General features: G+C 47.0%; 1 protein-coding gene across 2 annotated transcripts in view; it reads left to right on the forward strand.

Moving 5' to 3' along the window:
- Positions 1–12,807, forward strand: part of nhlrc2 (NHL repeat containing 2) — a 26,849-nt gene that overhangs the window by 8,239 nt on the left and 5,803 nt on the right. For both annotated transcript variants that reach the window (XM_031560810.1, XM_012814550.3), the window contains 8 exons: positions 440–743; positions 1,332–1,483; positions 2,132–2,253; positions 3,551–3,680; positions 7,333–7,426; positions 8,726–8,957; positions 11,647–11,769; positions 12,216–12,425. In XM_031560810.1, the coding sequence (XP_031416670.1) occupies positions 440–743; positions 1,332–1,483; positions 2,132–2,253; positions 3,551–3,680; positions 7,333–7,426; positions 8,726–8,957; positions 11,647–11,769; positions 12,216–12,425 (1,367 nt within the window). The remainder of the gene's footprint in view (positions 1–439; positions 744–1,331; positions 1,484–2,131; positions 2,254–3,550; positions 3,681–7,332; positions 7,427–8,725; positions 8,958–11,646; positions 11,770–12,215; positions 12,426–12,807) is intronic.

Raw genomic sequence — 12,807 nt, forward strand, 5'->3', positions numbered from 1 at the left:
CAGCAATCTCTGCAGTCTTCACTTTTAAGAGGAAAAAAACCCTTAACTGCTTTGCGAAAGGAAGTCAATGGAATCGAGTCCACTTAGTGTAAAGATGTCCGGCTCATTTTTCTCCTTTGTGCTGTCCACATTACATGATGCTTGACTGGCCCATTTCAGCCTGCTAGCACACTCAGTAAATTGTGGCACTGAGGAGGAGGAGGAGTGGAAATCATTCAACGCATTTATGTGAACTGAGAAATGACCAAGGCTGTGTTTTTCTCCGTCTGTTTCTCTTCTCTCTCTTTTACACCTCTTCCATCCCTCCCTGCCTGTCTCCATGCATCACTCCTTTTCTCTTCTCATTTGTCTTATTAATCTTTCTTTCTTTTTTTCTTTCCCCCCTATCCTCTCTCTCTCTCTCTCTCTCTCTCTCTCTCTCTCCTTACCTCATTCACAGATGGGCTGGTGGTTGTGGGCGTCCACTCGGCCAAGTTCCCCAACGAGCGCGTGCTGGCCAACGTGCGCAGCGCCGTCCTCCGCTACGCCATCGCGCACCCGGTGGTGAACGACGGCGCGGCACGGCTCTGGCAGGAGCTGGAGGTGGCCTGCTGGCCCACGCTGGTGCTGCTGGGGCCCCGCGGCAACTTGCTCTTCTCCCTGGTGGGTGAGGGCCATGGCCCGCGCCTGCAGCTCTTCGCCCGCACCGCCCTCAAGCACTACGGCGACCAGGGGCTGATCAAGGGTCACAGCGTGGGGATCAGGTAGAGGGACAGGGGGTTTGAGCAACATTTGGAGCTTGATATTTGTTTTCTGTTTGTTTGTTTTGTTTGTTTGTTTGTTTGTGGGGGAGTAGTGAAGGCCTATTGTGATGGTAAATACGGAATGGCTCTTTATAATAAGCAAAGATAAATTCCGTAGCTCTCAAGGGTTAAAGGTTCTGCAGCTTGTGGGTATTTATTTATAGATCTCTGAGATATCGTTCTTTGTAAAGGGTCCTCAGGCTAATTATCAGTTTTACATCAGTTTTAGCAAAGGAGAACCTAGAGCTTTGAAGTACTCTTTACCATCAAGTGTATAAGTGTTTTTTAAATAAACATTTGTATTATGTCATTTAGCGGACACTCTCAAAAGCACCTCAAAGTTGTGCAGAAAATCTTCTTTGTCAATATGTGTGATTCCTGGATTATATCCATGACCTTGGGGTTATCACCTCGCTCTACCAGCAGAGCAACAGGAACCATGAACTCTGCCCTTATTTAGAGTGCAGTGTTGCATTCCTTACACAGCCTGGGGAGTTAAGATTACCACTCCACGTCTCGTCTGATTCGCCTGCTTCCACCCCCACACAGATTGTACCGGGACTCCCTACCCGTCACGGTCCTCTCATTTCCGGGCAAGGTGGCCGTGGACGAGACTGGGAAGAGGCTGGTCATCGCGGACACCGGGCACCACAGAGTCCTGATCGTGTCCAGAACTGGGCAGGTGCTCCGCCAGGTGGGAGGTGGGTGCATACATGCCAGCCCGCACCCCTGCTGTGCCAGTCTCACAGGCTGGCTTTCATTGTGTAGTTGATTGGCGAGTGAGTGAGTGGGCGGGTGGGTGATGTGGTGAACAGAGCATGTGTGTGTGCGTGGGTGGAAAGGCTGGCGTGTGTTTCCTACACTGGGCTCTTGGTGTAGTGAGGCACACATTTAGATCTGGCACAGCCCTGGTGAGCCTACCTTTTTAATATTGCATTTCTGTTGAATGGAATGAAGATACGTAGAATGAATTGTCCTACCACCAAGTAAATGGAGCCCGTTCCTCATTCTCCTTGGCGCTTGGTGGGTGTGCGAAGCAACCTTGAAGCATGAGGTTATTATTTTCAGTAAAGATAGGAAGCACCCGCGCACTCTAGATCCTACTGATGTATTGACTTTAACACAAATAATCACCAAAAAGTTTGCACTGCATGAGGTGTGTTTCCCAAAAGTGTTGTTTAGCGACAACATAGAAACTTTGAGATAGTGAGTTCAAAATGATAGATTATCTGTCATTTAGCAACACTAGTGGCTCAGGGAGGCCTTCAGGACGACTTCAGTACATGGCCCTGACCAGGTTAAAGGTTAAATGACTGACCCTGGGGGTGTGCCATGCTCTGCTCTGATAGGTCCTGTGAGCGGGCGGAGAGATGGAGACCTGTCGGAGGCGCTCTTCAACTCCCCGCAGGGCGTGGCCATCAGAGGAGACGCAGTGTACGTGGCCGACACGGAGAACCACCTGATCAGAAAGGTGAGCCACTCTCACTGGCCAAGGTGTCAGCACTTCAGTCCTGCATGGCTTCATCTACCGAAAATAAAAATAGTAGTGCTGTCAATCGATTAAAAAAATAAATACAATGAAAAACGAATCAATTTTGCTGTGATTAATTTAGATTAATCATTTTTTTCTTCTTTAGACTGAGGCTTGTAACAATGGATATTTTAATGTACCACATAGTGGAGGGAGAAGGAGCATCTAATCCCCCCCCCCCCCCCCCCCCCCGGCACACACAAATAGAAAACCTCATAGTCCAACCACCCTGACATATTTAATACCTTTGGATTGCCTACAGGCATCATAGCATACCCAAAGCATGATGCAATGAGCTTAATCAATGTATTTGAATTGCCAACAAATAGTACATTGATGGACAAAATAAAGACACCTGCATAGCCCATCGTACAGGATTTACGAGACTAATACCACAGGCAGTAGCCTTACCAGTTAGTCTGGTTCCTGGCCCGGCATGCCTTGCCACTGACCCAGCCTGACCTTTCGCAACCAATCAAACAAGGCAGGCTTGTTTTTTTTTTCTCTTCCAATTTCGATTGCCAGGCATGATAAAAGGTTATAGAGACACACATCCTGCATAATTATAGCAACAACAACGTATAATTGTATAAACGTTTCATAATGATTTAAAGACAAAATTAATTTTGAAGATTGACTCAACCATGTCAGAGGAAATGTTGTAGGTTGCTGTAGTGACATATTGTGACTGATGTGGCAGTTTTTTTAGTTTTTTTTTTAAAATTGGCTAAATAGCTTCGATATGCCATTTGAGTTTGAATCTTTACCGGCATATATTGCCTGCTGAATTTTGATTGGCCGTTGGCAACCGTTGTGTTGTGCAAGCCAAACTTCAAGAGATGTGAGCAAATGTAGCTAAGCATACCAAATAAAAAAATGTTAGCTTAAGCGGTTCTTGAAATATTGAAATGTGTCCGTTTTAATGCCCCCTATGAATGAAATTTCCCAAAATTTGGTGGCTAGTGATGGTGGATATAGAAGCGCTAGATTTTTGCATTGAACATTATCCACTGGGTGGCGCTACTCCACACTTGAGTTGTAATGAGCTACGGTGATGTGCCACCTAGAGGCCAACTTGCCACAAAACAATTCGTAATTTTTGGCTAAACGGTTATCAAGCTATTGCCCAAAAAGTGCAAAAACTGACAATCACTAAATGGCCGCGCAGATCATAATAAGTGGGTCTGGTACAGTGGTATGGCACAGCGTCTGATTGGCTCATCCCTTGCTCCATCAGATTGATCTGTCAGCGGGAAAGGTCTCCACGTTAGCTGGCCTGGGGACGCAGGGGACCGACAAAGAAGGCGGAGCCATGGGACCACAACAGCCAATCAGCTCACCCTGGGATGTGGCCCTGGGAACAGCAGGTGATCCCCCTATAGTCCATACAGTTTTGCACATTGGCTCACATTCCCATACACACACACACACACACACACACACACACACACAATCACTCATTTGATTCTCTGTCTGCTTCACTCTCCTTAGCATTCGGCTCCTCCATCACTCTCCCCTGCATAAAGTTTAATATCTCACTTAGAATAATTTTCTCAGCCAGAAGCACTTTCACCAAGCTTTTATTTTTTATTCATGCACTTTTTGACTTTAAAGAAAAGTCAACAGAGCTTTCCTCCAACACCCCATCACCACCACCGCCACCCCCACCACCACCACCACCCCCATCCCTTTCTATCTTTTCCCTCAATCTGGCCGGCCCTAATAACAAGCTTCCGTTTGAAGTTGTGTGCCGTTTCATCTCTGCAGATGTCACGCGTCTTCTGAGTCTGGACTGCAGTCTCTCTCTCTCCAGCAGCGAGGGCCACTGCAGTTTGAAAACAGGGACATTTGTTCCAGGACAAACACGCCTCTTTGGTCGTGTTTAGACCGTGACATCCACAGGTTGCTAGCCAAAGGCGCTGGGATGTATTAGCATCAGAGAGCTGAATGCCAAAGGGACTTACATCATCTGAACCCGATTCCCTTTCGACCTGCATCACTAAGCACTCACTGGTGTCTTAGCAACACCTTAAAAAAAAGTAGTGAAAGAAATATGAGATGGCGTCATCACACTTGACAAAGATCTGCACAAACTGCAATTTGTATATAGTAGTGGATTTGTGTGTCTGTTTTTTTTTCACCTCTGACAGTGACTGAGTAGCTCAATGCAATGAATGATTTGAGAGGTACTAGACTGAGAACATTTGATAAAAGAGGCGTCAATGGGCTCTTGTCTCAGCCACTCACTTGTCCCCTCAGGCGAGTTTGACTATCTGCATACGTGCAGACACCTGAAGTTTGACTGTGTGGCGCACAGGCAAACGTTTGGACCAAGAGAAGCTGACGAGCTTAATCAGGATCTGACCAAAGGCTGATTGATCTCGCCACTGTGATATTGAGATAAGGGCCTGGGGGTGGGAGGGAGGAGTTGTGTCGCTCGCTCACTTACAAAGGAATCTGAGAAAAAGGGAGCCAGCTGCAGGCTTTTGGATGACTGGAATGCTGTTCCTGCAGAGATGTTGAAAGTGTGTGCGGGTGCAAATAAAAAAAAACAGGCTCAACTATGCATGTCGTGTTTTAGACGGTCTCCGGATCCAAACGGGCGGAGGGAAGACGCATTTTGGGTCGGGTCTCCGTCGGCTCTCACAGATGAAGAACCTAAGCTGAATTGAGTCTATCCAAATCACCTCTTTCCTTCATTACTGATGCAGCGCTGCAGACTGAATGTGTGCTGCAGACGAGTCTGAGGCATACGTATACGCACATAGGGCATACATATGTGTTGTCCATGGCAGTGTGTGGTAGCACATTTGTGTGTACACAGTCATATGTTTGTCCTTGTCAATACACAAGTTCCCACCTGGGGCTCGTGTGTGTGTGTGTGTGTGTGTGTGTGTGTGTGTGTGTGTGTGTGTGTGTGTGTGTGTGTGTGTGTGTGTGTGTGTGTGTGTGTGTGTGTGTGTGTGTGTGTGTGTGTGTGTGTGTGTGTGTGTGTGTGTGTGTGTGTGTGGCCGTTTGGTTGACCTGGGCCTCGCAGGGTTGATTTGACCACCGTGTGTGTGGAGCACACTCCTCCCGTTCACCCCGGAGACTCCCGCTGCTCTTCCTCCACTGTTCTCATCTCCCTCTCTCTCTCACACACACCCAAACCCTCACCTCCTCCGTCATCGCCACCCCCACTGGGTAAACAAGATAGGCCTCGCTTCATTTCAAAGCAAAATAGGCTCCCCTCTAAATTTAAACCTATGCATTTAGATTGGCTCCGATAGTGTCTGGGAGGCCTGTGTGTGTGCTTGGCCTTATCAGCGGCGTGTTCCAGAAAGCCCACCGCCATTAGTGCGTGGCCAGATAAAGTAGGAGAGAAAGTTTGGGCAACATGACGTCTTTCTGAAGAAAACATCTGAAGTTTTGCTTCAAAGTTCCTGATTGTTTTATTTGGGCTGTTTGATGGATTAGAACCTTTTATTTTTTTTCTCCTTGCTTTCTTGTTTTTTTTTTTTTTAAATGTAAGGACTTCCATATGTGGGCCTAAATGCTGTTCAGATTGAAATGAACAATGACGATGCAGTTCACTCCTGCTCTCTTGAATGTGCTGTTTCTTTCATAATTTCTGTTTTTCCTTTTTTCTCTCTCATCTGACTGAGTGAACTGAGCTTTGTTCTCTTTCTCTCTCTCTCTTTCTAATGAGTGTGAATGGCGGAGCTGCAGTCCAGAGCCGAAATGGCCTCTGATAAGAACAGTGCCATTAGGGGCTATTGTTAGTTGTTAGACGGGACTGTAACTGGCCCTCTTTCCTCTCATCTAAAGTGCATGCACACTCATGTGTGTACACACACACACACACACACACACACACACACACACACACACACACACACACACGCACACATTACTCGTTGGACGTGCCAGCTAAGGAGGTGATGAAAAGCACTTGAATGTAATTTCCATTCTGTCTTTTTTGGGGTTAGGTGGATTATGAGTGTCTTCGCTTGTACTAACAAACACACGGGTGAATATGTACACACACACACACACACACACACACACCAGATGCAAACTGCTTTATCCTCTATGTGTGTACATACAAACACATAAATGTATTCCTTTGCCTCTCTCTCACACACACACACACACACACACACACACACACACCAGACACCAGATGCAAACTGCTTTATCCTCTATGTGTGTACATACAAACACATAAATGTATTCCTTTGCCTCTCTTTCTCTCTCATACACACACACACACACACACACACACACACACCACACACACACACACACACAGACAGAGATCCATTCTCCAAATGAATGCAAAAAGCTCCCCCAAACACATTGCATATTAATACACAGAGGCATGAATAATTAATCAATTTAAAGTGGATGGCTGTCTCCATAATGAATCTCCTTCATCAGGTGGCCGGTGATATAAGGCCTGGGCAAAGCACCAGTGACAGCAGGCGTGTTTGCTATGCATACATGCATACAGGCAGGCTGTGGCTTTTATCTGGATGCCACTGTGGAGCCAGATAAGGGGCTTGGAGGAGGGCGTTTGCCCAGGCGGCAGTGCTCCTCTCTGGGGAGAGGTGGGAAGCTGACCCCTCTTGCCAAATCTTGAGCTGTTGGGCATCCCACAGTTTAAAGTGAGCTTTGCATCGGTTAACCCGGCGCAAACTGCGCCCGTGTAGTCTGGAGTGTTTGACTCTGTTGGCCTTGGCTCCTCAGGTGCAGTCTTGTTTCATCTCACTGCATGTATGCATCCATCCATCCATCCATGCATGCATGCATGTAATGCACGGGTATAGTACTTGTGTACATGCAAGTACTAGTGTGCATACCAGAGAAAGTACTTTATGTGTGTTTTTCCCTCTCAATCAGTCAGCAGTGGTATCATGCCTAACTGATTTGAATCTTGTTTTCCCTTCCCCTCCCTCTCTCTTCCTTTTTTCTTCTCCTTTATTGTTCTCTCTCTCTCTCTCTCTCTCTCTCTTTTTTTTTGGCTGGGTGCGTGTGCAGGTGGTGTAGAAAACGGTGTGCTATGGATCGCCATGGCCGGGACCCACCAGATCTGGGCACTGTTCCTGGAGGACGGCAAACTGCCCAAAGGAAGGTGAGCTGGCAACCATCACCTGCCGTCCACCACCACCACCATCACCACCATCACCACTGCCTCCTGAGCAGGAAATACACTTCTCACTATGACACAGTTGTGTAAGGCGTTGGTTTAGATTTACATCTATCCATTTGGTTGAGGCTGGTTAACCAAAGTGACTTCCAGCTGAGGAACAATAATGAGGCTGCAGAGAGTTAGGAGCCCTGTTGAGAGGAAAAACACACAGCACTAACTCTAATCAAGCCGACCGATGGCCCATGGAGAGCAGAGAGGAGGTGCACAGTGAATGTGAGTGTTAGGGGTGTTGTGAAAGAAGGTGATTTGGATCAAGGGCTAAGCCTGCAGCCTACATGTCTCAAGTTGACAACTTGCTGTTTAGCAGTGAGCTCTACCAGGTGTAGCTTGGACCCTGATGCAGTTGTGTAAAGGGTTGCCAGAGGCAGCTGGGAGGAAGGAGCCAGGGGTTTCAGCCAGGTTGCTTTGTCCTCCTTATCCCTCTCTCTCTCTCTCTCTCTCTCTCTCTCTCTCTCTCTCTCTCTCTCTCTGGTGTGATCCATTGCACTCTCGTCGGCGGCCTTGTTGAAATGTAAACTAGAATGGGATCACCCTCACTTTGCTCTCCATTTTGATTGTTTGCTTTTGACTCGACTTGAAGTTCTCGGCCAGAATGTTATTTCTTTAAGCTCCCAGCTTGACATATGCAGGCTGCTGGCTTAGCTTGTGACCTAGACATCTGGAGCTGTGGACAGAGCTCAAAAACAGCAGGTGCTAAATTTGGTTTTTAAATCTGCGCTTCTCTGGAGAACCATGTCCGGCGTTTAGGCTTAAAGCTTCATCTGGAAGAACGGTCCCTAAAGTCCGAAACATCTGACCACCATCAGCAACAGCAAAGTTCATGAGCCCACTTTACATCTTGACTTAAAGTAACATTATGCAACAACTTTTTGAGGGATGTTTTCATAGGCAACTAGTTTTGGTATCATCTCCAATATGACAGACAATTACATGTATCGTTCCCATTAGCCATCCAGGATATGCAATATGTAGTTCTGTGTTCAGGGCTGGAACACCCTGCAACATAATGCCAACTGTATTGCCAAAAGACACCAGTGATGTTTGCCAGCTTTTATCAGTGCCAAATAGGCTTTTGGTGGTGTACGCAAGATTTTTGCATGCCTTTTAAATAGTTAGCTTACTAGTGTCAGAACAAAACCTCTTACTGCTGCTTTAAATCCTCATTCTCCCAGTACTACTTAAACACCCCTCTCTAACTTCAGCTCCTGTTCCGTTTCACAGCGACTCCAAGAAGGGCACCTGCGTCCGTTTTGCGGGCAGCGGCAACGAGGAGAACCGAAACAACTCTTACCCGCACAAGGCCGCCTTTGCCCAGCCGTCGGGCCTGGCGCCGGCCCCCGCCGAACCCTGGGGCTGCCTCTTCGTTGCCGACAGCGAGAGCAGCACGGTGCGCAGCCTGGCCCTCAAGGACGGCGCCGTCAAGAACATCGCGGGCGGAGAGAGAGACCCCATGGTGAGCACCACTCGCTAGCTTACACCTCCTCAGATTTGTATGGCTCAATTCCTGTGTTTGTGTGTGTGTGTGTGTGTGTGTGTGTGTGTGTGTGTGTGTGTGTGTGCGCTCACGTGCTCACTGTGTGTTCCATTCCCTATGCCTTTTCCACTCTGAATGTGGCATAAACACACATTGTCAAAGTCATCCCAAACCAGGATCTTGTTATGGGACTCTTGTTGTGACATCAGCAACACAAAGCCCATGGTCCAATTTCCAAAGAAAGAGACTGATACTGTTTTAAGTGAAGTTTATGAAAAATAAATCAATTTCAAATCATTTTATTTTTCCAAAGAAAGAGACTGATGCTGCTTAAGGTGAGGTTTATAAGAAATAATTCGATTTACATTTCCAAAGAAAGAGACCGATAGTGCTTTAGGTACATTTTATGAAAAATAAATCAATTTGTCTAAATGTTAATGTTGTGCTGTCTGCTCATATCCATCTCTTTTCATGTTGCTTCATTGTTTAGCACTGCCCATGAAAAGTCCATAATTGTATAAACTAACAAGCAGACGGCCCTTTCTCACACTCTCCTTAATAGCCAGCTGGCTGTGTGATTAACCAATAGCCTGACAAGTGGCATCGGAGGACCTCATTGGATAGAAAAAAAGAAGAAAAAGAATAAGAAGAATGGATGTGGTTTGCACCACATGCGTAGAGACCCCAGGTGCACTTGGGCCACTCTTCTCCTCATCGACCTTCACCCTGTTCTCCCCCACATGCCACCCTTCCCTTCTGACTGACTCAGCACTTAGCACGTAGCGCCTAGCGCAGCGCTAACGCCAGCCACCCCCTCTCTCTCTTCCCCAGCTTCCATATAGGGCTACAGTGCAGCCAGCGCTGCTGAAGGGTTCCGACGGTGTCCAGCGCGGTGGGTCTATCACTCAGCTCCCTCTCTCCGTGAACGAGCATTCCTCTGGGCAGAGCGCTAATCGGCGCTAGTTTATGTTTTCTCCTGGTAACACTCCGTCCTCCCAGTACACCCACTTTATAAGGCAAACAAGGCCGCCATTATACGACAAACAGCGCAGCACAATCCCGGCGAGAGATTGATTTCACTTTATACACACATCATAAATTACACACTCCAAGAGCGATTAGGCGGATGATTCCGAGGAGCTTTGTTACGTGTTGGGTGAAGTGTTTGTTAGCTTTGCCGGCAAAGTGTTTTTTTTTTTTTTTGTCAAATTAGGCATTTCTAGGTGGAAAAAAGAAAGATTGCCTTCTAAATGTTTGATTTATGAAGCTGTGGCGACATAAAGGAATGGCAATCTGTTAAAACATTGGCATTCCATATTACAAGTAAAGCAGGATAATTTTTTTCTCATAGCTATCTCAGCACTAAACATTTTCTTTTGCTAAGAAATTATGATGAATTGTACTTTTATGAGTTTGCTGGTTGAGTTAATGTCTAATTGCATCTTTCATTAAGGGATAATTCTTTAATTATGACGCCATAACTCTGACTCATCCGTCATAAAGAGTAGAAAAGGTAAAAAACAAGAAAAAGAAAACCAAGGTTGGACTTCTTCACAAACTACTGCAAATACTGTGCACAAAAACTGTATGAACCCTTCTTCCTGGGGTCGTCACGGTCTCCCTCTCCACCCTGGGCTTACTCACTCTCTCTCTCTCTCTCTTTCTCTTTCTTCCTCTCTCTCTCCCCCTTTCTCTCTCTCCCTTTCTCTGTCTCCCCTGTTCCAGAGGCCCACACAGCTGTCTGTCAGGTTCACGCAGTTCGTTTACAAAAGCCAGCTGTTTCCGCCGGCTTTCCACTCATAAATCGAGATGAATCACGCCACCACCGCTGAAGCGCCGCGTCGACACGGTTCAAGGTCAACTCTGGCAACAAGGGCATCTCCGTCCAACCCCATTCCATACGCTCTCCATCACCCTGCCCTTATCTGCGTTATGTATGGCAGGGGAACATTTGTCAGCTAGCAGGAGGAGAAAATGAGCACCGCTGTATGGTGGGACCGTGGCCAAGGGGCTGTTTACATGTCGCCGGTGTTGCCCAGACACACAGCAGTAGGCAGGGGAGGGAGTGTTCTTCTCTCCAGATGTCGCTTCAGTGTGAGGCTGGGTGGTTTCATGCATCTCCTTGCCTAGTTTTCACCTTCATGGAGGTTTGCTTCAGGTGGAACACATGGATGTGGGGGGTGGGGGGTAGGTTTATTCAAAGGTATAGAGGCAACGATGATCGCGTGCAAAAAAAAAAAAAAAAACATGTTTGGCCGCTCGCCAAGTCTGTTGGGTAAATGTGTCACACTCTCGTGGGGGAAGGAGTGTGGACAACAGGTTTTAGATCTTTAGGGGGGTTTGTCCCTCGACCATTTGGTTCCTGGATGATTCATGAGTTGCATTCATTCATGATTCATTTGCTTTTCAGTTGCTATTAAACTGATATATGAAAACTATCAATACTCTTCACAGCCGAGTGAGTAAAGCCTGCTGTGTTTGCAGCCAGCAGCTTCACCACCTCTGTATCGCCCTTTTGTCAAACGTCTTGTGTTCAAACCGCTCCAAATGCACCCGTTTCCTGCAGGTTTAAGCTTTCCAGAGCATGCGTGGACTGAATAACACTCATCTACTACATCTGATTGGCTGATTTGTTTTTGCCGTTTTTTTTTTTTATTTACCTCCACAGAACCTCTTTGCATTCGGCGACACGGACGGTAAAGGGGTGGATGTTAAGCTCCAGCATCCCCTGGGAGTGGCGTGGGACGCCCAGAGCAGCCTCCTCTACGTGGCCGACTCCTACAACCACAAGGTCAGGGCGCCTCACGGGGCTCTCTGTGTGTAGTCATTTATCTCCTGTCCAGAGTCCTGCTGCAGGAAGTTAATATAGTTCAGGCCTCATTGTCATGGGTGTCACAGAGGAAGCTGGAGGTGTATAAGGAGTAGTGTGCATTGCCAGATTAGTTTACAGTAGGATGACTGTCATTAATAATTTAGGTTCTAAACGATGGGACTCAGGGGGTATTAGTTAACTGAATGTCAATGTCAAGCATCGTTTAACGTAAAACAAAAGCATGTGAAACCCCTCTGATATTATTTGGATGATGGTCAAATACTAAGTGCTCCTCTGTTTACACTTCACAATTACATAAATACACATGAGGCCAAATTGGTGCACTTTCACTCTTGATTAGAATGCGTTTTTTTCTCAGCCCCTGGACTAGTGTTCTAACCGCTCGATTGGTCTGTGTTGTCCAGATTAAGGTGGTGGACCCAAAGAGCAAGCAGTGCCGGACGCTGGCAGGTACCGGAGAGGCCGGCGACACCGTGGGCCCCGGATTCACAGAGTCCACCTTCAACGAGCCCGGGGGGCTGTGTGTCGGGGACGGGGGCAAGCTGCTCTACGTGGCCGACACCAACAACCACCAGATCAGGGTGCTGGACCTGCAGACCCAGACCGTGTCACTGGTGAGCACCAGAGGCCTTAGAGAGTTCAGTTTCATTGCTGTTTCAGTGCTGTAGAGTACGAGTGTATTTTTAGTGCAGACCTCATTGTCCTCATTATTTCTTTCTCTGACGTAACTTTAATGGTGATCCATACACTTTAGTGTATTGGATAGAGATAAAAACGGTCTACACATCATTACGATTACTCAATACTTGGAGGCGGTCTCATTCGACAGGTTGGGGCCTTGGCTAAAAAATAAGCCCTGATTTGGTTAATGGTTAATTGGTTTCTGATCAATACAACTCCGTACAACTCGACTGGCTGACTGGCTGACTGGCGGAACGGCATTATGTTGTACCGTATTCCATACATCGTGGTTGAAGTGGGTAGCAACAAACCATA

The sequence above is a fragment of the Clupea harengus genome, chromosome 23 (assembly GCF_900700415.2).
Source record: "Clupea harengus chromosome 23, Ch_v2.0.2, whole genome shotgun sequence".
Classification (NCBI taxonomy): Eukaryota; Metazoa; Chordata; class Actinopteri; order Clupeiformes; family Clupeidae; genus Clupea; species Clupea harengus.